General features: G+C 45.6%; 1 protein-coding gene across 6 annotated transcripts in view; it reads right to left on the bottom strand.

The window, feature by feature from the left end:
* Positions 1–26,330, bottom strand: part of PITPNM2 (phosphatidylinositol transfer protein membrane associated 2) — a 122,176-nt gene that overhangs the window by 49,951 nt on the left and 45,895 nt on the right. For all 6 annotated transcript variants that reach the window (XM_063415576.1, XM_063415571.1, XM_063415572.1 and 3 more), the window contains exon 3: positions 10,095–10,268. In XM_063415576.1, the coding sequence (XP_063271646.1) occupies positions 10,095–10,172 (78 nt within the window). In that variant the 5' untranslated portion in view covers positions 10,173–10,268. The remainder of the gene's footprint in view (positions 1–10,094; positions 10,269–26,330) is intronic.

Raw genomic sequence — 26,330 nt, 5'->3', positions numbered from 1 at the left:
TACAAAAGGTTGGGATGCTTTAGCTTCCTGATGTTGTTCTTGCTTCCCTTCAGCAGTGCAGTCACACAGTGCCACAGGACCCCAGAGAGCTCTGATTTGAGATTACTCCAATTATGAAGACTGACAGCACCACGCTTGACAGACCTATCATCCATGGGTAAGGAAGACACAAATCGCTGTCTGGAAACAATAACCAGAAGATTTTTGGGGCTGGTTTTTTTTTTTTTCCTCTGGCTCCCATTTGGAAAGGGAGTATTTTGATAGTCTGGACAAAACTCTTCTGGGAGAATGCATTAAAATAACACTGAACTCTCAGGATTTTTTTAGCCCACTTAGACACAGATAGGGATATGAGAAGTTTCCAGCCGGCTGATGGTTTCGGTTAACAAGGACAGCAAAGACATCTCTGTAACCACAGAACAAGAACATGACAGCAAATATCCCCAGAGGACCCTGCTAACATACTTGCTCATATTGTTGTGGCAAGGGAGGCTGAGAGAACATTCTCTATGACCAATTACTATTTTTTTTATTGTTTTGGATGCTAAGGCTACCACAAACACCAATTAAGTTCCCAGAAACAGACCCTTCCTTTGGGAACCAGAGAAAGCATGAAGTGCCTCACACAATCCATCAGACCACAAAAATGCCTGAAGCTGCTCAGCAAGATGACTCCTGCCATCACTGGAGAGCTCTTAAGACCTGTTTTCACTAACCAGACCTGTTCTGTTCAGTTTTGGAAAGGAATTGTAAAGGCACCTAAGGTATAAACAAAATTTAAGTGGAGGAGAAGAATAAACTCTTTGCTCTCAATCTCTTCCATACGCTAAGGGAAAAATATTCCCAACCATCTCCAGTTGAATATGATTTAGGCTGAGGGATATTTCACTCTTACAATTGATTTTCCAAAGTGGGGTCTTCTTCCCACCACGAAGAGCCTTCCTTGCCATGCTCCAGCTGCCCACCAGCCCTCCTCAGTCTCACCTGCAGGCACCAGGAACTGAGGAGGTACCAGTGACACAGTGACTGGGGCCTTGCACGTGGTAAACTTTAACAGAAAAGCTGGGAAAGGTTATGAGAAAAGCAGCCTGTTGGTCTGGAACTGTAATTTAGCCGCGTCATTTAGCTTATTGTGGCAATATCAGCAATCAAACACCACAAAAAACCAGCACAAAATACGACAGCACGTTCCAGCCATAGCTGCCAGAATTAAACAGCACCTAAACCCAGAAAAGCCAACGATGGACACACTGGGAAACACTGGAAGGTCCTGGAAGTGGTTTATTCTTGGTTTATTCTTCACGGATTGTCCTGGCCCAGGATTGCTGCACACGGGTGACATGTCCAGGGAGGCTGTGCTGCTCGGGTGTGTCCGCTCTGCCTCCAGCCGCCCGTGCTGCCGAGTGACTCAGCTCTGGCTTCTGTTAACCACTCCTTCACCAGCATTTGAGCTGACATCGAATTCATTACCAGCAATCTGCTTTCACCACCAGCAACCCCTCTGCCTGCTGATGCAGCTATCTGATAGACCAGGCCCCATTCATGGTCACTGTTTACTGCAGGTAATCAAAACCTACGTCTCTGACTATGAAAACAAAAGGCTGGCTTATCCTAAAAGTACCGTAGCTTCAGACTTTACGACTTGTTCTTTTCTTTTCTTTATGTGTGTGTCAAAGACCTGAAACACTCAGTTAAAATCTTATCACCATAACCAGGGCAATACCTGAGCAAAAAGCTTTGTTCTGAGTGAAAGAAGGGAGCAGAGGAGACGGAACTATTCCACCCTTAGAGAAGCCAAGATGCAGAACTTCTCATCACATCAAAACCAACATAATTTTATCAGTGCACAATGTTCTGAAAGCAAACAGGAAGTCACAGGAACTAAATTAAAAATCAAACTCACCCTTACTCTTACTTATGCAGGAGAGTGCTGAAGTACAACACAACTTCTGGCTGTCAAAGGCTTTTGTGCCCCAGTCAGAAGAGCTGAGCCCTCTCACATTAAAGATCGTGGAATCAACAAAATTTTGAATAAGGAGAAAGTAACCTGAAGACACAGAGCTGCTGGCAGGGCTGTATCCAGTACCCAGATGTTTGAATCCTCATTTCAGCATCCTAACTATTTTGTGACAGTGCTCTTTGCTGGAGGGACCTTTATCAAAATATAGCAAAACAGTCCTCAAACAGGGAAGCTTCTCTACTCCTGTTTTGCAGGACTTGAGAACAATCTTAATGGTTATATTAGAAAGACAATCTTAAAAGCAGGCAGGGGGTTACCTTTAATAATGGGAACCCTGTTATCCCAGGGATGGTTCTAACAGAACTTTTGAGCCTGCACTTTGTAAGGTCCTATCAGAAACAATTACAGCAAGTTGGATTGGCAGACCCTTGACCACAAAACTGCTGGAGGACAGCAAAGGGCTCGTGAGTTTTGCTCTTGTCCCTCAAAGCAAGGCTCACTGTGTCTCATGTGCACAGTGAAGTCAATGGGAAAACAAATCCAACCACAACAGGATCCCTGCTCTCCCCATAACTCCATTCCTGCCCTTCCAGAAGCTGTGGCCACCACAGGACCCTGGTTTTGTTTACACCATGGCCACCACGTTTTGCATACAGGCAACTTTAAACTGCATCCCGTGTTTCCATGGCAATGGGAGGGGCTGCATCAGCACTGCCCTGGGTTTAGTTTGGGCCATCCTCACTCCCGGGAACAGCAACCCAGTGATGTCACCAGTAACCATGGTGCCCACAGCTGAGCCTCCCCTGTGCCCTTTGTGCTCTAACATGCATCCTGCACGCGTGACAATTACTTTAATCCAATTAGTGCTGTTAAAAAAACCACAAAAAACCACGAAGGGTCATGTCAATAGTTATTTCGGGAAGGAAGGTTAGTTTGAGTCAACAAGATAACGATCAGAACACGAGGCTTTACAACAGCACTTGGAGCCTCATTGCTCCACACACACCGGGATGACCTGAAACCCTGGGGAGAGGGGAAACAAATCTGTTCCTCATCAACGGCTTCATTAATAAAGGCAAAAGAGCAGCTGTTTTAAACATTCCCCCTTGCAGGTTTGATCAAGGGCTGGGCAGTGCTTCGTTCCAGCCAGGCACTGCCCTGTCCCCAAACACTGATGCTTTACCAGCTGCACAGAATTCTGACAGAACCATAAAGTATTTTCCCTCTGTTTTCCCAATCAGCTGCAGCTTCCAGCAGGGTTCCCTCTTGGGCCCTTCCCAGCTCTGCAGGGAGATGCTGTCTGAACAATCCAGCCTTTGGTAGGGATTTTATGGGGGGGAATCTTCCCTCAAGTTTACCAAGCAAGAATTTGGACTACCAGACAGGCCTGTAACCACTCCCAGTGCTGCTGGAAGGGGACATCCAGCACACGAGGCGATGTCACCCGTGTTTGTGTCAGAGAGGGGCACAGGTAGAGCTGCACAAGCAGAGCTGGGCGTGCAGGAGGCCCTGGGGAAGGCACCTCTCTCACCCGGGCATGGGCACTGCACCTGCAGCACCATCAGCACCAGCACTCCTGGCTGCTCCTCTTGTAAATGGAGCACATTTTTTAAAACAAAAAAGCCCTAAAAGCTGAAGGCAGGCTGGGCTGTCAGTGTCAGGCTCCTGCAGAGCAGAGCAGAAACACACGCAGCATCACTTTGTACCAGCGTTGTAGGCACTGCATTATTTAGAATCAGGGCTAGATATTAATGAAGCTGCTTGTACAAAACCAGGATATTTTGGGGACAATCAATTGTGCAGGGTCATAAAAAATTTACAGCATTAAGAGAACCTTTCTCATGGCCAGTCATTAATCACTTTGCCTTACAAAGACGCCCAGTCATACTCCTTTAGAGTCAAGGCTGGATGTGCCAGAGGCACATGAATTAGGGATCACTTTATTATGGAGATACCTCAAACCTGTTTACCCCACATGCCCCATCTTTCAAAATGTCTACTACACTTCCAGCTCAGTATTTCATCGACTCTAACTATTTCCTTCTGTGTCTTTAAACTGATTTTTCACTGCATTAACTATTCCACAGACATTGTCTGTGAGAATTACTGTCCCTGGTTTAAAGGGAGGCAGAGCAAGGTGCCCATTACTATATCATGAGTCAGAGACAAAATTTCAGCTCGGGGTGCTCTGGATCAAGTCTAATCCTCTGACTAGATCCTTTATACTTTAGGAACCCAATGTAATTGTTCACTAACAATGGGCTGTGTGCTAAAATACTGCAGGACTGGCTTAAAGAAATCCCCATAGTCTTCCTAATACTTAATTCATTACTTGCCTTTAGGTATTTGAAAAAGGGAGAACCTAATCCCAGCCAAGATTTTTATCCTTCTTTCATAAGAATAAAAAAAATACAGAAGGAAAAAGGGGTTTTGACAGCCAACAAGCTCAGTAGGATTGGCAGTGCTGTGTCCTGTATTAAAATCAGTGCAAATCTGAAGTTTAAAATTGCTTGTGTTCTAACATTGTCTCAGCTTCATTCATCTTTGTTAAGAGAAAGGGAGCACACGAACCACCAAGGCAACATCAAGTTCACTACCTTAAAATCAATCTTTTTTGGAATATGATCTGGAATCCAAGACAATGTAAGAATTCAAGGATAATGACTACAAAACAAGAAAAAAGTAGATATAGGAAAGGTGTTTGCTCCTTCTGTATGTTTTCCCAAAATAATAACCTGTATGGGTGTCACTGTGACCTGTGCAAACGAGACCCCAGGTCTGGTACCACCAAACATAACTGTACCACCCTTGTCCTCAAAATTAAACATCTGCAAGTGCCTCACCCTTCTCCTCCATCAGATCATGATCCCAAAGAGAAAAGCAGAGGAAGAAGAGAGAATATAGAAGCCTCAGGTTCTAATGTGGCAGCACAAAAATCAGAGGAAAAGCTTCAAACCAGGCTTTGCTTTTAGGCTTATGAGCCTGTCAGGGTCTCTGGAGCTGTCAGCAGCATCACCTGAAGCAGAAATGTCTGTCTGTGCAGATGGCCAAGGCATCGCATGCAGAACAGAAATAATCTGCCAGCCAGTTCTGCAGTGTCCAGAGATGAAGGGTTAGTTTGCTCTCCCCCACTCAATCAATCCTTCACCATCTGCTGAGCCTGCTGGCAACTGCCAAGCAGAGCTGGGGGTTTAAGGGACACGACTTTTGCACCTGGGTATCACAACAGGGCCTCAAGAATTACCACCAGCACCAAGCAGAGTTTTAAGTCTGTTCTCAAAGGTGCTTCCTGAGAGCTACATGGAAATGAAGGGGAAAATACGACAGTGCAGGTGTCTGGAAACTGAGATGATGGAGCAACCATGATCCTCCAGAAAGGAGGAAAGGGACTCAGGATACTCCATCAGCAGTCGGGACAGGAGAGTACAGCACACTGCAGATGCTTGGAACAGGTTTTGATTTTTCAGGGAAGGCAATAAATGCAAAGCCCCGGAGGACGGTAGAGGAGAGGCTCATGTTAAAACATGAGAGAAGCCCTCAGTTCCCAGGATCTGCCTGAGTTCAGCAGTGCTGAGCAGATGGGTTATCTTCCCTGCAGTGCCTCGAACAGGGCCAGAGGCCTTTCCCAGTCATGGACCCTCAGTGATGGATGACAAAGTATTAATGCTATTAATTCGAAAGGATGATGCTGCATCTTAAAATAAATCTCATCCTCAAAAGGTAATCACTGGGTCCAGCAGAAGAGTATTTTTAAAGCACACTATCTTTGGAGGAAGGTCACAAATACCCAGAGAAACCTGTGCAGACAAAATGAGGACCAGAGTTATTTACAACAGACAAGAAGGCTGCGCACACTGATATAAAAATAAGTTTTAATAACAAGAGGAATTCTCTTGTCTTATGAAAGGGTCAGAAGGGCAGCAGTCTCTCGGAATCTCATGGCATATGGAAGCACAGTAATGAATGTTATTAAGATGATAAAAGGACTGACCTTTGGCTAATAGCATCCTGACAAACGCAGTCAGGGCTCATATTCCAAGCTTTTATGAAACAGAGACTTTACGTTAATGTGTGCATTGTTTCTGGGGAGAGGAGGAGGAGGTGATCAGAAAGGAAGGTTCCCTGAACACACAAGGAAAGGATGCCAGGGTTCCAGGAAAGGATTGCTGCTGAGACAAAAATATGCAGGATTCAGGAGGGGAAGAATTAAGAGACCCTTTAATAAGATCTCTCTAATGTGTAACACAGATCCCTTTGTGCCCAACAGGATTCACCTGGCAGAGACTGAAATAGCAGCCACGCCTCGGCTGTGATGTGCAGAGTCTGAGAAGATACCCAGGATAGAATCCTCAGCTCAAAACTTCTGCAGGAAGAAACAAATCCCCTACAGATGGTTACAGCTGTTCCCTCCATAAATGGTTTGTGTTCCACAGAACTCATTCCAGAGCTCAACTCCAGCTCTTCTCTGCTTAGTTTAGGACAGCAGCCTGCAGTTCCTCAGATCAAACCACTCCCAGTCCCATGGACAACTCTCCAGGCTGAGTTCATTGAGAAACTCTCACCCTTGGAGGCAGGACTGGCTTTTAAATGTGCACAAAAATTTCAGGGAAAAGTTTCATTAATAGAGGTACAAAGAGTAATTTCACTGTTTTGAAATCTTTTGCCTGTTTTATGCACCACAATAAAACCAGGCCACAGCAGGAAGATTGGTGGTTCTCAGCTCAGATAGAAAAATGTTTTAATTTGGACGTCAAAAGAGAGAAAACCTCAGCAATGATGCAAAAAAGACTTTGTACCTATGGAAAAGCTAAACCAAACTGCTCTGGAGCAAGAGCTCCCAGCCTGGAGAGGCCGACAATGCTACGTGAGAGATTTCCCAAGAAAGGATATTGAAAGTCTGAAATTTAATAGAGAAAAACAATTCAGTTCAGATCTGCTAGGCTTCAAGCAAGTCGAGGGTACATTAAGTCCTTGCTGTAATATAAAATTAACTTATTTAGGGAAGAATTTAAGTGCTACTTAAAGTACTGAAACCACTGACTGTAGATAATATTTCAGAAGCCAGCAGAAAGCAACTTAGGAGACTTTTTGCTCTCTCACCTCAAATTAAAAAAAAAAAAATTAAAGAGCAAAGCAGCAGGCCACTCATCTCAGTTTTCACAGCTGTATATTCCAGCCTAGAGAACTTGTAGTTATAAGAGGAATTACAGAGGAACACGCAATGATTTATTGCATGTCTCGCCTGCCCAGTGGCGCAGAGAAGCAAGAGAGATGTGGATTATATACTGCACAATTTTAATTCTCCCATCCAGTAAACACAGCAAATAGGAGTACAGCCTGTTCCCATTTAATGGAAGGATCCTTTGCTATTTGGGCATGATGCTGCTTACATCAAATCTGTGGTGGAAAGTTTTGTTGAGTCTTCTAAGAATAAGGGATTGTTCTCTCATGAAAACAGATGATTGATCCTTCCACTGCAAAGCAAAAATCTACATGAAAATGAAAAGTGATGACAGTACTACAACAGCTTGAATCTGAACATCCCTGCCCACGTGGCTTTGAGGCACCACTTCCACCACAGGGCTCAGGAGAGAAGGGACTTTTGGAAAACTTCCATTTGGATGATGCTGAAATCTAGGAAAATTTACACCTAGGCAAAAAAAAAAAAAAAAAAAGTTGGCTGTGTACCAACTGGAATTTAACAGGAATTGCCACTCATGAGCTCAAAGGTAAATGAGTGATCAACTTCAGGTATGTGCTTGAAGCTCCCTAAAACCCTGGAGGAACAATCGTGACATCTTTTCCATCTTTTCCACTGCTGGAGAAGAGTTTCTCACAGGCCCAGGCTGCCTGGTGCCTCCGGCAATAACGCCACCGTTCTGTATATGACAAATATTTTATAAATTAACCTTTTGCCTTTAAGAATCGTTCCTCTTCCCAGGAACTACTTCAAAACATTTTGTTCTACATTTCAGCCACAGATTTCTCAGAAATGCCTCTTCACCGCTGCTTTACACGGATATCTCGGCTTGTTCCCACAAAGGGGCTCAACACACAGACCTTACTTCTCCTGTGGCCTCTTCAGGCATTTCAGAGGAAAAATAAAAGGACAGACACGAAGCACTTTCTCATTCTCTGAAAAGGACAAAGTCATGCTCCCCACTGCTCCTTCCCCAGAGCCTGTCTCAAAGACAAAACCTCCATTTTTAAATCAAACTGAAGAAAACGTTTGATATCCTGGTCTGAGAAAAGCTCACATTGAGGTCAGCAGGAATCTTTCCACCAATTTCAGCAACAACTGAGGCAAATTGCTACCAAACTATGAACTCTACCCTAAGTGGTCTTTGTTTTGCTATTGCTTTTTGGTTTTTTCAAACTTGAGCTGAAAGCAGTATTCTCAAGGAAAAGCACAGCTAAATTTTCTTCTCCTGCTACTTGTAAGTAACACAGCAAAGTCCCTTGTTTGTCGTGCACTCCCCCAGCTCCCCCAGACCATGAGCTCCATGAAGCGTTTCCAGCTTAGCCCCCTGCTCCAGGAGAGTGGAAGGAGATCAGAAACCTGCCCTGACACCTGATCTAAGAGGAAACCTTACTTTGCTGCCTGGCAATGCAGCAGAAAATTAAAGCAGGATGGCAATTTGGAGATGTCGTTTCTCAAGCTGCTGAACTTCCCCTTGCACAAAACCCCTATGGCTTCTCATGTCCTTTTGATATTAAGATATGGCCAAACTCCCTGTCAAGTAACAAAGCAGAACACTGAGTTCTGTATTAAGGAAATTAAAATCAGCAATTTAACTTGTGAGATCAAAAAGCGAATCTGCCTCTCTGACCAAGCCCTCCAGAATTCCCAGGAGGGCCCCCAGACACTCCCCAATTAAGGATTTAATTAGGTGGGCTCCTCCTTCCTAATCAGATCACTCCCCCCACGCTCTGCTGCTCACTGACAAGTTCTGCACAGATAATACTCTGCTGCCATCCACCAGCTCTTCATGCAAAGCAACTGACACAAATTAGGAAGACAGAGTTGTTAACAAAATAATTACACCAGTATTCAAAGCAGCTACAACATCCAGAAAAGGCAGAGAAAATGAAGCCACCTAAGGAAAATGTTTACCCATTTATGCCAAGATTTAGGTTAAACATACAAAGATGACATATTTGTGTCAGAACATGGAATTTGACCATTATTACTGCAAAATATACATTCTTCTGACAGTCAAGCCCAAGTGCATGAATCCTTAGGAAACACAGCTGCGTGGTCAGCAGAGAAATGGGGGAGTTGTGCTTTTGCTTTGGTGGTTTTGCTTTTTTCCCTTATTTTAGGTTTTAAGCCAAAGCAGATTTTTCTAGCACCGCTCCATCCCTCTTCAGAAAGCAGAGTTCTCCTGCAAAGCCAATATTAGATGTGTGTTTTGCTAGATGAGCAAAATTACATTTTATTTAAAGTGTGGGACAATGAAATAACACTTCAGATTCATTTCCTTTTATAACTGCTCCTGGTTGGATTTCAAACACTGGGAGAATATGGGCACAGAGGACTTCAGTTACAAAACCCCAACATTTTAATTAACTGCTTTACTGCAGACAGGGAATTCCGCAAAAATTCCCACCAGTATTCAGGAGCCTATTAAAAATAATCTACATTTTATGCCTAAACTGATTAGTATCTGTTTCACTGTGGTATATAAGCACAGATACATTACATTTAATTTTTTCCCTCCCTTAATCCCAAGCTATGCCTTTGGTTTACCCTCTTAAATTTATTTTGACTGTTGTTTCCCATGAAAAGAACAGAATTTGGTTTGCAACTGGAATCAGCACGAACAGTAACCAGCACCCAGCTGGGAAGCAGTGGCTGTTTATGCCCTGCAGCCTGATCCCTTCCAGCAGGTACCCACACACCTGGGCTGTTTCCACAGGAATGGGTTGTTGGTTCCCAAGGAAAGTCAGACAAAAGTTCTCCAATTTAAGGAGAAGAGGAAGCAAGTCAGAAATTGAAGTTTGCATTAGTTTCCCCCACTATTACTTTACAAGCAAACAGCAAAACCTGAATTTAAACCTTCCAATCGTGCAGCAATTCTCCCCCAGCCCCCAGAGAGCCCCCAGAGCCCTGCAGGAGCAGAAGGTTCCTGACCTGGATCATGTAGAGCTGGGCAATGCGATATTCTTCCACGCTCATCGGAAGGGGAATGCGATATTCCTTTATGAGCATTTTGGATACAAAAATCTCTTGTCCGCTCAGAAACACAATCCAAAAGCTTTTAGTAAAGGCTCCTTAAATAATGGCAAGGAAATGCATCGAGGATCCCTGAAACAGATAGAAAGGAGGGGGGAGGAAAGAGAGAAGTGGTTATTTTCCATTCTTATGGCAGAACATCCTATTCAGGAAAAGGAAAACAGCAACAACAGGCAAACATTAATTTTTGTAATAGCTCTACGCGTAATAGCAGAGAGAAGAATCCCTGGAGTGTTACCAGACCTTTGATATCAAATTGAACAGAATCTTTCAAAAGAATTTGGATTTGCTTCAGGGGATACCATCAAAGCTATTACCCTTCTGACCTTTGCCATCATATCAATCAGACTTTCATATGCAACAGCATCTCCACAGAGGAGATGTGACAAAAGCTCCAAAATGAATAGGCAGATCTGCTGCTGCCCACAATCTTCAGTGTCAGCAACACACCAGAGATGCATCCTCCCAAAAGCATCAGGTTTTATCCTCTCAAATTCATTTAGCAGCAAGAAAAGGCAATAATTCAACTTCCTCAGCCCTCAGTAACAACATGATGAAGAAAGTCTTTTGGATTCTAAGAACAAAGACAGCAGAAATGTCCTTTTCTTCCCTGTTTTATTATGAATTATAGTCATGGTAGGACCCCTTCTTTTTGCACCTCCAAAGCAGTCTGCTGGCAAGATCCTCCTGTCACTTCTGTCAATGTCAGGCTCATTTTTACACTCCCACTGCATGAGAATACAGTCAAAGATCAAACTGCAACAGAGAAAAATCCCATCATACCCCACCTCAAGGCACTGTAACAGAATTACTGGTTAAGAAATCAGGGAATAGAGCATTTACCACACCACAGGTCAAAGCAGGAACTTTTCAAATACCTTTAATACCCCCTATGGACACTGGGGATAAAGAAGACATTAACTTTATGTGAGGAAGGGGGGTAAGGAAAAGAGGACACAAGAAGCAAAGTCTGTTATCAGCCCAAGTCAGGCTTGGCAGGATCTGGTGGCTCTCACAGCACACAAAGCATTCACTTGGTTCCTTCTTGTCACCAAAATCTCCCTTTCTGCTGTGCCTTTTATTTGATGTCTCCAGAGAGAGCTGCTGGAGCCAAACCAGCTCCAAACCCTGTGACTGGTGAAAACAACCAACAGAATAAACCCAACTGATTTATCTTGTGGATTAAACCATGATGTGGGAACCAGGAAACCGCACCACTATCAACAGCCCTTAGTGCCAGGCGGTGTTTGCACAACACTTCACCAACCTTTTACGAGGTTTAGAGAGGTTCCACCACATGCCCATGGTCACAGGGCAACCAGGGACAGCATTCAGTGTTTATAACCCAGGTTTAATGAGATGTGTCTGCCAGAGCTGCCCCAGTGCTGGCACACACGGGGACACCGCCCAGGGGACACTGCCCAGGGACACTGCCCACATTGCCTGGGGGACACTGCCCGGGGGACACTGCCCACACTGCCCGGGGGACACTGCCCAGGGACACTGCCCAGGGGACAGAGCCCAGGGGACAGAGCCCAGGGGAACATTGCCCGGGGGACACTGCCCGGGGGACAGTGCCCGGGGGACAGAACCCAGGGACACTGCCCAGGGGACACTGCCCAGGGGACACTGCCCAGGGGACACAGCCCGGGGGACACTGCCCAGGGGACAGTGCCCAGGGGACAGTGCCCAGGGGACACTGCCTGGGGACACAGCCTGGGGGACACAGCCTGGGGGACACTGCCCGGGGGACACAGCCCAGGGGACACAGCCCGGGGGACACAGCCCGGGGGACACTGCCCAGGGGACAGTGCCCAGGGGACAGTGCCCAGGGGACAGAGCCCAGGGGACAGAGCCCGGGGACACAGCCCGGGGGACACTGCCCAGGGGACAGTGCCCAGGGGACAGTGCCCAGGGGAACCCTGCCCGGGGGACACAGCCCGGGGGACACTGCCCAGGGACACTGCCCAGGGACACTGCGCGGGGCTCACTGGCCCAGGCACACCCAGCCCATGCCACAGTGCTCCCAGCTCGCCTCCCTGCGACCGCCACATTTCCAATCTGGCACTAAAACAAATCCATCCTGCACCGACTCTTCTGGAATAGTGATCTGTCTGGTGCTGCATCATCTAAACAATTTATTTCCAAATTCGATTCTCTGCCGCATTTTATTGCTGTCAGAGCAATCTGTGCTAGTGGAGGGGAGGATAAAAAAGTCTCTGCTATGGCAAAGCCTGTAGAGAATAATCCTGGGAAGACTCTGCTTCCCCACACTGCCGAGATCTGTGTGCGTCCACACGCACGTGCAAGATTTCCTCCATCAACCTAATCCTCCAGAACTGGTGGAGATCATCTCATTAAGTGGTTTTTAATTAGTGTCACGGCAAGGAACAACAGTTACCAGCACAGGATGGAGCTCAAGGATCAGACCTGCAATGGTGGAACTCCAGGATTCCAGCTCTTGGAGCTAATGGCAGTGGGAGACTCAGCTACACATCTTGAGCAGTTTGTTGTGCTTTAGAGATCTTTGAAAATTAGATTTAAAAGCTTCTCCCCTTGTTCCCCAAATGCTCTGAAAGTGATTCTGCTCCATTATAAGGACATCAGTCACATCTGCCCTTGCTGCTTGCTAAAAACAGGATATTTCTATTGATTGGAAGAGATGAATAAACCAAAAAATAGAACCTAAAAAGCAGTAAAATGGCAAGAAACCAGTACCAACATGGAAAAAAATGTGTTTATAATGAAGTGCCAGTCAGGTAATAATTCAGATGGCTGAGACACAAGAGGGTTTATTTTATTACAGACCAAAAATCCCAATATTTTGGCTCCAAGCAGGCACAGCAGCAGCCTTGGCATGCAGAGCCTGTCTGGTCACAGCACTGGCTCCTGCTCCTGCTCAGCTTTTACAGGAGCTGAGGGTTCAGTGTGAAGCTCCCTTCAGGTTTCTCCTTCCCTGTGGTCAGTGATTAAAAAGAAATGTCTGGGCTCAGCCCACAGGACTGCAGGCAGCAGCAGACCCTGAAGAAGGCACAAGAGAACAAACTTGACTTGTTTGCCTGGTTTTCAGCCAGACCCACAAAAAAAAAGGAAATTATTGAGGTAAGTTTGCAGTTTGGAAAAAGCTCTTCAGGAAGCAGGGGAGCCACCACACAGCTCTGGAAAACAGGTGCCAACCCCAGCTGTGTCCATGGCACTTGTCTGTACCCAGCCCACTGCTAGAAGCAGCCAGAGGCATCTGAGATGCTCCACATGCTGGGATTAGCAAACAGCCAGGGCTTCACCACTGGATTTTGGCTACACCAAGCTGGATTTCCCATGGATTTGCCAAACCCCTGGAAGATCCAGAGGCTGTTTGCAAACCTCAGCCTGCAGCCAGCTTCCCAGCAAGAGGAAAACAGCGGTGACGCAGGACATTTCCAGACTCGCTGCTGTTCCTGCTATAGCCAAGTGGCACATTTGTACAGCCCGTTATTCAATTTATACCCAGAGCTGTAGTAACTGTGAGAGCCAGGCGCATAATTTTATACCTCAATTATTTTAAAATCAGGTTCTCAAAGCATCATAATTATGCTGCAGAGTCAATATCCTGCTGCGATGAGTCAGGTCCACCTCTGAGCCATTGCTCCAGGCAGTGTCTGAAGGCTCATGCACAGCCTGCTGCATTTACTTCCAATTTTAACAGTCTCCCTCACAACAACAAACTCCCTAAAAAAAGCACCCGTGCTTTAAAATCAGGGCAGGATTATCTGGATCTGCAGAAGCTGAATAGACCAAGAGATCCAGAAGAATCTCTCCATTTAGCCCATGAACTTGGTGTTCACTTCAGGAGTGTTGGGGCAGCCTCCCTGGTACTAAAGGAGGTAGCAAAGGGCTGATAACAACTGACAGTGTGTAATTAAGGAATGGGATTAATTGTGAGGGGTGATTAAACTGTGCTACGGAAGTGCTGGAGGCCAAATCCCAGCCAGGCTTCCCAGGCTGGCCCTGAGGGGATGGAAAGTGAGTGTGACAGCAGGAACCCCAGCTCCTCGGTGGTTCAGGGCAGGAGAACCACTCACGCCGTGGGTTCAGGCTACAAAAGGGCTGCTATGACTCTTCCCGCTGTCACCTCAATGACTAATTTTTGACCAGCTCACGTTTTCCATGCTCAGGCTGCTGAGCAGAGGCTTTTCAGGGCTGCAGTGACAACGCCCCAGCAGCAGGAACCCACCTCGGGCCATGGCTGCTGCATCCCTTTTACAACAGAGAAGAAAAGGCCCCAGACACAGAGAGCAACTCTAATGAGCTTTTTCCAGCCTCACACAGGAGGTTCATTTTAGCCATTATAAAGTTAAAAGGAAAACCCATCATGGAGGGTCACACAGCAGCTGGTAGCAGAAGCAGGTCCCAGCCCCAGGTCTCAGGTTCTGATCACCCACTGCCTGCTCAGGGCTGTGCTCTCTGCACAAGCTGAGAAAAGTCAATTCTAAGAAAGAGCACACTCATGAGCTAAGGATTAATATCCTTGACTCAGCTATTGAACAATTTTCTTTGCAACTTTTTCACATCACCAAGAAATTTAACATAACAGGAACAACTGTAAGAAAACCAAACCAAACCTGTAACAGCAAAAGGATGAGCAAAGGCATTACCTGGAGACCTCACCTACCTCCCCTACAGACCTTCCTTAGGTTCTCTACATCGCCTTTATCCCCCAGGAAGATGCTTCCTTGAAGAAAGCGATATCAAAGAGATGTCAGCACTGATCCCAAGTGGATCAAACACTTGGACTTTGGGAAGCAACACCAGGCTCAGCAGCCCGGCCACCTTCCCTCTCCTGCAGAGCTCCCTGCAGGAGGACAGCGCTCTCCCATGACTGGAAGCGCTGCATTCTCACTGTGCTTGCATTTATTTATGCCTTTAGAAGCTGCAGCATAAATGGGAAATGGATTCCCAGGGCCTAAGTCAGCAGTTTTCAAAGGCAGCCTCGGTGCTCACACCTTGATTAATGCGGCAGTTTCCCTCCTGGCCCGGAGCGGTCTTGCTCAGCTTTATCTGTCCAGAGTGGCAGTGCTGCACAGACCATTCCCTCTCACTCTGATCCTGCTGGTCCTCAGCGTCCCTGCCTCTCAGAAACCTTCCACCAGCATCTACAGAGCCTGGCTGTCAACCCTCGCTCAGCCCTGCCTGCCCAGCCCTCTCCAGGAGCTGTGGCACACACAGCCCCAGATCCATCCCCGGGACCAGCACGGCCTGGCAATTGTCCTGCCCACATCTCACTGCCAGCTCCACGGGAGGACCACAGGACAGAGAGGAACTTCTCTGTTTGTGAGTGCTCAGCACACTCCAGTCTGGAGCATAAGTGTCACCATGAGTCTCTCATGACTGACCACTACTGTGTAAAGAAAGGGGAAAACACAATGAGGTTTTTCCAAGGTGATGAATAATGAGTGCTCATATTTTATCATTCACTTCCCTCCCCTCCTCACCCAACCCCACCAAAGTGATCTCTCCAGTGGGACTGTTTCAAGCCATCTCTACACTGGAAGATTAAAAAGCCTCAATATTTCTATTTAGCAGTTTTGTGGCCACAAAACACTCATCACTACTCTCAAAACTGTCTCACATGCACGTGCACTAAACTGAAGAGACAGGATGAGCTTTTTAAAATCAGCAGTTTTCAGTTTTCACAGTGTGGGCTGTACCTGCTCACTGACAGCTAAGCAGATTTAAAAACTCATCAGGCCTCAGGAGACAAAAAATAGATCAAAAGTTAAAGCTCCTTAAAAGTTCACACGCCCTTGGCTCCACGGCCACTGTGTCAGTCATTACTCTCGGCGGGGACGTTCATCTTAATCGCCAGTCTCATCTGTCACATCTTCAGAGAGAAAAATCACCGTGCAGATGTTTGCACATCTGAATTTCACGACAGAGCTTAGATCCCATCTGACAGTGAATCAGCAGCTAACAACAAGTGCCCACATTGCAAAACTGCAGCAGTCCTTCAGTGCCGGAGCAGCTGGAGCTCCCCAGGGCTGGCCCTGCCTGCAACACAGCCAGGGGACAGGGGAGGGAGGAGCAGGACAAGGAAAACACAGGCGTTTGTGGAAATCAGCTTTTTCCAGGTGTAGGACAAGCTCCAGAGCTCTCGAGGACAGCAGCACAGCGAGGGGCTGAGGACAAACAAGCTTGGTAAGACAGGGAGAACAAGTCGCATTTACAGTACTTGATCTTTTTTCCATTATTAGATACAATTTGACGTCACTTATAGAATTTAAGAGCTCATTGTAAAGCAGACGTTTATTGCAACTGAAGGATGGAAGCAGTCCAAATACAATATAGCGACACTGGAGCTATTAAATCTTGTTATAGTTCACTGGGCAGCCAAATACTGGCTCAAAGCAACGTGAGGGGAAGGGGAGGGGGGAAAGTAACACCACAGCAAAGTGTGCACAACACCCATCACCTTTTCTGCTTAAATATTCCCAGATATTGTAGTGTTTTTTTTATACTTTCCATTCCTATTACTCCTTTAACACCTGGGAGAGGAAAAACTGACTCCCTTCCTTCTGCTTTGTAAGGGATGCTGTGGTGCAAAGCCCTCCCCGTGCACACCGACCCCAGGGGGATCAGGTGAAGTCCATCAGCTGAACTTTGGCTGAAAAATTAACATTTCAAATCCTGCCGTGCCTGGAGGTTATGCAATAACAAACTAATAAAGAAGCCATTAAAAGAACTAATAAGCACACTTGAGCCACAGATGAGTTCAGAGGGAAAGACAAACCAGCCTCTAATCCTTTTGCTGATACTGGGGATAAAGATGAATATTAAAAAGAACGCTGACATTAAAGTTTAAACATTTCCAAGTAGTCTGCATGAGGAGAGCAGGCACAAACCCCAGTGTCCTGTGGCCAGGCTGCAGAGCCTGGTGAGCTAAAGGACCTGGACAGACCCTGCTTTTAATGGAGCTGCTCTTAGTCCAAAACTCAGCATTATCCACTGAAAACAGGCCAACATTACACGCACAGATACATATAGATGTGTAATATATATTTTATATATAGACACATATATATAGACATACATATATATACACAGAGAGGGAAACAAAAATAAAAGCAGCACTGACAATGTGGCAAGTACAGCGTGTTGGCTGAAAACAGACTGAAAATTGCTGGCAGCTCATTAAGCTACTGTAAAGAAAAATCTATGGAATGCCACAGGCAAACAGCCTGGACAGGATTTTTCTCTGGTTGGTGGCACATCCATTAGTCTGAAGGGCCACTGGCACGCAGAAGCCTGCACACTGTGGGCAGCAGTGAAGGGAGATGGGAGGCAGGCCAAGTCTAAAAACAAAATAAACATATTTAACTTCCCAGGTAGCCTCCCTGGGAGGTTATTGCATTTACACTTTACAGCTCCGGGTGCTACAATCCCTCTTCCTGACAGAACTCAGGAGAGGGAGTGCAAAGGAGCTTGGTGCAGTTCCCACCAGCTGGTCAAGGCTTCACATGTATTAAGTACTAAAATCCCAACCACAAATCCATCCAGGCTCTTGATGTCCACGTCCACACCATCCCTGTTCTCTTTCTCTCCATCAGCAGCTGCACTGGAAATCACAGTTTTCTATTAAAACATCAAGAGCAGACAGTCATGAAAGCTCCCACTCTTTCATCTTACCAGTCACTAAGCATGAAAGTAAGGAATTCAGAGCAGGGAGGCTGAAGTCCAAAGCTTTCCTGTGACTCTTGTTCCTACCCCTCTGCACAAGGCACTTGAAAACCACTCAGTCCCAAACCCATATCCCATCTTCCCTGGAACGGCAACCACAACACTCATTCCCCATTTTATAGCTTATTCATTGGGTTTTATACTCATCTTTCCAACCTACAGCCCATTTCAGGCTATTTCTCAATGTTAATTTGAATTTTTATCTCCAAATACTTGCAGATCCACTAAACCTGCTTTTGAAACGCAAAAATGCAATTTTGGGATTTGAGTCAACATCGGCCAGACCCTGGATTGCTTCCTCAGTAACTCCCTATTCAAACTGAAAAGGGTCATCAACAGCTACTCCACTTTTTCAGTAGTTACAGCCCTGACGGAAATCACATTTTATTCCCTCGCTTATGCAAATATCATGTGGAACAGGAAATGAGCATTCAAAGCTGGTTTAAAAGACTATTTCATGGAGGAAAACACTGTACCATTGCAAAGGCACTGCTGGAGCACTGTAATACTTCACACTGGTTTCATTAGGCTGAGACTTGCCTCGCCTGAAGGCAAAATGGGGATAAAGAAAATAAGTCCCACTCCATCAGAAGAAACTTGTAATGACACCTAAAATTCTTACATGGGGAGCAAGACAGACACAGCAGTGAAGGCTGATGAATAATGGTGCAATTGAGGTGGAAAGTACAGGGCCATTTTGCACAAGAGCAGTAAATGTTTAATATCTCTGTTGCGTCTTTCATCCATAACACCAACAGATTAACAAGGTTTCTGTGGCTGGGTAATTTCTTTGGAGTTTTGATCTTGCAAATAATTACAATAAATATTTCATAAGCCCTTTGAATTTTTTTTTTTTTTTCAATAAAGAAAAAAGAATCGCTCACTGCTCTTGGACTACAGCAGGGTAATGAAAGTGCACAGCTAATCAATAACCACTTTCAGTTCATTATTCAGCACATTTGGGGCTGGTGGTTTTTCTTCCCTTCTACCATTCCCCATCCCACATACGGAGTGATGGTGCATTTTTAAACCATCACATCTTACTGCTTTTGCAAATCATCCTTAACCACAACATGGAACACCCAGCCTCTAAATACCACCCACGCCATTTAGAGGGTTCCAGGGTTTTTCCAGCTGAGGCAGAGGAGGCTGAAGTGCCAGACCAGTTCTGTTTCTTCTTTAGTCTGGGTAACAAATTGCTGGGTCATTTCTGTCCCTTGTTCCTCTTTGAGAAGTCTAAGGAAGGACAAAGCTTTGTCAGTCACTTGGACAGTCCCAGCTCCAGGGCTCTGGGACAGGCAGCTCCAGGTTCCTCTCTGGGGAGCTGCTGATGGCACCAGAGCTTTGGCTTTGCCCCAGATCCAGCTGCTGCTCCTCCACAACGCCCAGGAGCTCTGTGTGTGCTTCCAAAGCAGGGTGGAACAACCATTTCAGGCCAGAGGAAACCCCAGGGATACTGGCAGGGGTTATCCACATCCCCCATTCTCACCTCCTCCAGGAAAACCCAACGTGCTCCTTCCCCACTCTGCCCGCTCCAGGAAAAACACAACCCAAAGGGCACACTACGCTCATTTCAAACATAGCTGAAACTGGAAACTGAATCCAGGACTTAAAAATATAATAATAAATGATGAATTCACCCGAGCTAAGGACAGGAGTGGTACCTAAGGACATAAATGCAGGTACTAGCAAGGAAAGGGAAATAAGTATTCTCTGAATCACCACCAGAGCAGAGCCACAGGAGCAGGAGTGCCTGGCTGGGGCTCCCTGCAGCAGCTCCCAGTGCTTGAGGGATTCATTAAACCTCTGCCCTGGCCTCAGGGACAACCATCATTATCCCTTATTTGCAGGGAAATTGAGACATAGGGAGGAAAATTATCTGGTCCAATATCCAAGAAAGACTCAGTGATAGAGCAGATTCAAGATTGGATCCAACTTTTTCCACCAAATAATTTTTTATAATCAGAGGAGGGAGTGGAGTAGCTCAAGCAAATTCAATTTTCCTGATAATTGGCACAATTCTGCAAGAAAGAAATGTGAAGGATTTTCTTTTCTTCTTACCAACTGCCTTTCAAGAGATCAGTAATTTCTGCAGAAAATAAAACGATTCTTGAAAATATCAAATTTCCCCAAGAGCCCAGACGTCCTCAGCACACATCTCACCCACTCCCAGACAAGCCCTTGGAAAGCACATGGAAGCTTCAAGAACTTTTCTGTTTTGTTGAAATCTTGGTAGATGCAGGTTTGATTGATGCAGTAACTTGAATTCAGCCTGGCAGAGCTGCCCAGGCCACTCAGACCAGCACGGCCACAACCAAACACTCACCCTCCCTCTTCTAGAAGGGCTACGGAGCTCCTGTTTCTACAAATGACACAGAAAGAAACTACTCAAGATCAAAAGATGCTCAAACCCTCACTTACAACAGTATCCCCCAAACCCCACGCAAATAATCCTTGCTGGGGAAAATATTCTCAGATGTAATTAAGTGGTGCTCTGAACCCAATTTTTGCATTAATATCTCGGGCATCACAACCCAAACTCACTTTTCAGCTGTCAAATCCACAAGACAAAACTTTGAAGCAAATCTTTGGCCTTTAGTTCTGACCCATTTTGCTGAACTCCTCCCACAGCCCTTCCCACCACCACTGGTTTCAGACAGCCAAGATCTGCCTTCACTCAGAATTCTCTCCAGGAAACAATTCTCTTTTCTACAGAAAATTTCTGCATGTATCAAAGCATTTAACAGCCACAGAGCACAAGTTGTGGTTTCAGCCCAAGAAAGCAAGCAGAGAGCTTTCCCAAGGGTGGAATTCTCCTGTTCCTTGAGGACTCGTGTGTGGTTTTATTCCTCAAATTAAATGGGATTTCAGCCACTCGTCCAACTACAAATTCAGCTTCACAAGTCCATCAGGGTGTCCTGCAACAAGGTGTCATACTGTACATGTGGGTCAAAAGAAAGCAATTTGATATAAATTAAAATAAAAGTAACAAAATCTGTTTCCTGGCCTGCAAGACTCATTCAAATAAACTTCTTCTTTGTTCCCCTACAAATACCCAAATTGTTTCAGGGCTGGTTTTTTTTGAAATGTCCCTTACAAGACAATATTACAAAAGCAAGCTTATTAAGGGTTCAGGCACAAAATTTTCCTTTTCTTGAAATGCACCATGGGATGGAAACCTTGCTCCAGCCTGAGAGCAGCTGAGGAAGCAAAGCACGGAGCAGAAAGTGTCCAATCCCTTCAGTTCAGGTTTCAGGGATGGTGCAGTTCCCTGTCCCGGATTTCCAGCCCCTGCCAGGGCCTGGCCAGTTGTTTCACACCTTGGGGATTTCTCCATCCTGGCTGACCCAGCTTTGCCAGCTCTCGGATTGCAGGAGAGCTGCACGGCCCCACGTGCCCTTTGCTAAAGGGCATTACAGCTGTATTTATATCTGACATAAATCTGCTTTGTAAACAGTGACCTGATTCAGGGGCTGGGTTTTCTTAGATGGCCACATCCAGAGCTCACATGTCTGCTGCTCCTAGGGACACCCTCTCAAAAACCCCAGAACTGGCAGAGGGGAAGTCAAAACCACCCAAACTGGAGGGTTTGGCACACCCACAAAGTGTAACACAGGAGCCAAAGGACATCAACTTTCCGGCTAAATCACAATGTGGCATGAAGAAAAGAACAGTTAGTCTGTGCAAAAAGAGATGCCTTCAGTCTACAAGTGATGCAAAATCTGAGGGACATTAAGGTTTGGATAGTTTAGTCCAAAATTCACTGCAAATGCTGGCTCACAGTCAAAACAATCAGGAGCTGAACTGAAAATAATATGAAAGTTCTCACTCCAGGCACCAGACCCTGTTTTCTCATCTCATTTCTATTCTTCTGTTTGCTGCCAATTCAAAGAACTGTGACCAAAAAAGTCAGCCCATTAGTCTTGTTCTTAGAAGTGTTCAGCTCTTATTTACGAAGTTAGTGTTATCCACTGAGTCCATAAATTACAGCTAAAGTACATAAGGAAGCAGTCATGACATAACCCCAATTTAATGTGAACCAGGCCACCACAGTCAAAGAAGTGTTTTTCAAAATGTTAATTAATTTTTTAAAGAATGGATTAAAGGGGCTTCTCAATTAAAAGGATACTTTAAGGAGACAAGCTAGAGACGATTGTCCACTTTATTAATACAGCAATTTAACAGCTATTCAAATGTAATAAGTTCTCATTAAAAGTCAACCCTCCCCCTTCTCCAGCAGATTAGCCACCCATTTGTCAGACACAATACAGCTTCATTAGCCTAAAAGTTCCATTTCTGCTCTTCCACAAATTTGCTTTTATTTTGCTTGTCAGTAAGTGAAAATCCTGAATGACAGCAAAGTCCAGAAATCAACAACACAAACAGGGCCTTGGTCTTTCAGGGGTTCCAGAAGGTGTTTGGCAGCAGCATCCCCAACAATGCCAGCAGTGACAGCACACAGTAAAATCCTGCAAAAGCCAGGTAGGAAACCTTGGGATCAGCACTGCCCAAACACATGGCCAAGGCTCATCCATGAGCTGCACCTTGCCTGGAAGAGCTCACAAATGATGATGATTCTGTTTCACCCAAGGATTACCCACCAGCACCTCACAGCCTGCTTGGAGTTGCAATGTGTCATTGAAAAGAGGATATACGATTTTACCAGAAGGTTCCCACCGCAGCCCTGATTTTCTGGGTTAAGCATTGTCACCACGGGTCACACACAGGCAGTGCCTCCCTCTGGGTGGGTGTTCAGCCACTGCTGAGGCTCCACAGACCTGCCCAGGAGCAGGAGCTCAGACAGGGACAACAGGGACAAACCTGGGGCTGAGCACCAGCACCGTGCAGTTCTCAGCACCTCTGAGAAAGGTGCAGCCAGGTGTCCTGGAGACACAGAGGACACAGTAAAGCTCCTGTAAGGGCACCTACAGCTCAATAAATCAGTGAGAAGGGCCCTGTGAGTCCAGGGGGAAAGTTGGAGCACTGAGGGGAGAAGCTCCACGCCAGAGCAGCACAGCAGCAGCCCCGTGCTCCGAGTCAGCCCCGCTGCTGCAGCCACTGCTGGATTCTGCATGGATTTCTCTGCAGATCAGAGCTCTAGGAAGTCCTTATTAAAAGATAATAGAAACTGAAAGAGGTTACAGCTAAGGCTAATACCACCCCAAAAGCTAAAGCAAACAAAAACATTCCAGGCTAAGATTTATCTGCAGAGACCATTCAAGCTACTCTTAAGACAATTAACAGTCACATGGCCAGGCTTCAATAAAAAGGGACACCTTTCCTGTGGCTCCTGCAGTTTTCAGGAATGCATCCAGACATCAGCAGAACAGGAAGTTCAGGATATATACAGCATTAGTTTCCAAGAGAATATTTATCATGTCACGTGAGACCAGCATTTTTAGCCAACTTGGGAGAAAATAGACAAGCTGCAAAGCTGCCCTAAAAATACCAGTCACGATAATTACAAGGAAGAAAAGCAAAGCATAAGCAATGGCAGCACTAACAATCCATACTTTTAGTGGCAAGCTGCTAACAATTTTTTTTAATTACACAGACCACTGCCAGAAGATTATCTCAGCTGCTCAGGTGTGCAGTTCATGTTTTCAGTTAAAAAAAAAAAAAAAAGGCATCAATAATTATGTAAATCCAAGACCTTATTCTCTCTGTTCTCCCTCTAAAACACAAGCTTTTGCCAAGAACCAGCTGCCCCTCCTTCCTCAGGACAGCACTATTTGGATTCAGCATTTTTAATAAAATTGATAAACAGCAAAATAATCCAAGAGGTAGTAAAAGTTGAACAACTCATCCTAGGCTAGAGGTGGAGAGAAGAAAAGAGTGGCTGACAGGAGCCAGCTGTGGGTGAGATCCCTCCCTGGCCTCATGTTGGTGGCAGTGGCTCTTCCCAAGACACAAACCAGCAGCAATGAGTAACTGCAGGGCTTGCAGGAGTCAACAGTTGTAACAGAAGATTTATTTTTGGCACTAAAATCAGCGAGGGTGACTCACAATAAGCTCAGGGAGCCTCGTTGATGAGTTTCATTTTATACAGTCACTTTTCACCCTTGATTCTCAAAAATACCGAGTGACAACAATGACAATTGAGTATAATAGTCCTAATTAGCTAATGGGAGAGAAAACTTCCAAGTTCCAAACTAACCAGAACTGTTACTTCTAAAAATGCAATGCAGTTGTTCCCTGTTGATCTCTGAAATTAGAAGAGAAAGAAGAATGGCCATTCTCTTCTGCACATTCAGCAACAACATCCCGACAGCCCCATCAGGAGAAAGAACACGAGCAAGAGCTGTTCAGAGACCTGGCTTCAGGATGATTTAGTGCTAAATACATTAGAAGCATCTCCCACTGACAAAATAAATAGCTCTGACTGCATCAAAAACCAAGCAAATCATTGCCTTCTCAAGCACAGGTTAATGCATTTTTCCCCAGCAATGATAAAGAGGACAAAAGGACAATGGCAAGCTTTGAAAATGACTTGCCAACTAGGTGATGGCTCAATAATTACATTTTGGAAAATTTTCCTTGCATTTCACACCACTGAAGCCACTCTCAAAGCAACTGAAAGCAGCAGCAATAAAGAGAAGCCGATGTGAAACTTGCTCTGTTGACTTGACCAAAGCAAAGGACTGTGCAGGAGAGTGCACTTGGTAAAGTCAAATTTAGGACAACCATTACTGCTCTTTAAAGCACCAAAGTTGGTTGGAATCTTTATTTATGACTAAAGTCCAGTAGCTTTCCTCTGAATAGGGGATCACATGGAAGCTATTTTCTTTGTGGAGGTTATTTTGAGCTGGAAATATTTTCCAGTTCCATGCTGACAGACAGATTATAACTACACTGTTTTACAGAATAATGGACAAGTTTTTGAAGCCTGTCACAGGGGAAAGTAGAGAAAGCTGCATTTTTCTCTTTACTGTATTTATTCCTGCAGGAGTTTACTCTTTCAAAGTAAGGTCATGTGCTCCTTTGGCACAAAAGGACCAACTGAGCAGAGCACAGCTATCTATCCCATTTGTCATCCTAGGCAAGATGAGATAATCAGATTAGCCAAACAGTTACAAATTGCACACGTCTGAAGGAGAAGGAAGTAATTTGCTCATATGCCTCTCCCTGGCAATCACCTCCAAGGTTTCCAAAACAGCAGTGTCAGCCTCCCCAACGCCTCCCAGTGCTGAGCTCCTCCAGGATTCAGGGACAAATTCCTATGGAAGCCGCAGGTCAGCTCGTCACATTTATTGGAGAAAATGGTTTGCTAAGATGATGTGGTAAAGGCCTGCATTAATACCTCCAGCAATGTTCCCTGAGAGCATTCCTGTGACTGGCTACAGAACCCTCCTGGGAGAGGCTCCTCCACTCTCCCCACCCAAACCAGCACGCACTGGGTGCAGCTCAAGGGGTGATCCCAGGACAAAGGGGATGATTTATTGTGTTCCTGTTGCATCTTTCACCCCAAGTGGCTCAACAGCTCTGCCTGCAGAAACGCTGCCAGACCAAAGGCAAGGGGAGCACGCAGGAAGAAAGTCGTGGAGCATGAAGAGGTTTTAAAACCAGAGAAAACAGCAAAGTATTTGCACCACAGGCAACTGTCTCCAAAATCCCACCTGAACCCCTTGTTTAGGGTTTGGGGTACCCTGGGACCAAGCTTAAGTTATCACGTTCTAAAAGGGGAAGGGGATTAGTTAAGTAAATTCCCTTATACATTTGGAGTTCCTACACCCAAAGACACTCACACAATCTGCACTGAGCAGTCTTTGGAAGAAGCTCCCTGAGCCAAATGAGCACGAAGTTACCAGCAAGGACAACCCTCTTGCAGCTCCTCAGCTTGCAGGTGATCGACAGCACTTGCAGATCAAAAGCCTCGTACAGCACAGAACCATCCACCAGGCAACACCAGACTGTTTTCAGTGAACGGGAAATTGCTCATTTGCTGGAACACAAGGTGCCTCATTTTCCTCCCTAAGACACCACTAATCCTGTATGCAGGGCTAAAATATCTCTGCTGCCCAGCCTGGTGTTGTCAGCGCTGAGAAATACTGGAAACCAGAGCTTTGATTCACACTAAGGACAGCTGAAAGAAATGTCAGCAGTTTTTATTTTTAAATGCATGGAGAGCTGTGCCCAGGGCTAGGAACACTCCCGGTTCCCTCAGATGTTTTAGCACATACCAGTTCTTCTGCAAAAGGTGGTAGAGACAAACCTTTCACTCAGTAGTGCCCTTCTTGGGGTCAGCCACAGAAATCCCCCTCTTCCTTTATTCCCCAAACAGAATTTCCACCCCTGGGTTGGCTCCCAGCTTGTATCACACACCAAGGGACTGGAGATGGTCAAGGTCCATCCTCAAGCTTAAATGGGAACAATGGTTTGTGCAGCTTTTTGACTGAATTGTTTCACCCCCAGAGAGGGTGA

The sequence above is a fragment of the Prinia subflava genome, chromosome 19 (genome assembly GCF_021018805.1).
Source record: "Prinia subflava isolate CZ2003 ecotype Zambia chromosome 19, Cam_Psub_1.2, whole genome shotgun sequence".
NCBI classification, from domain to species: Eukaryota; Metazoa; Chordata; class Aves; order Passeriformes; family Cisticolidae; genus Prinia; species Prinia subflava.
The sequence above is the reverse complement of the archived record's forward strand: the minus strand, read 5'-3'. Positions and strand labels throughout refer to the sequence as shown.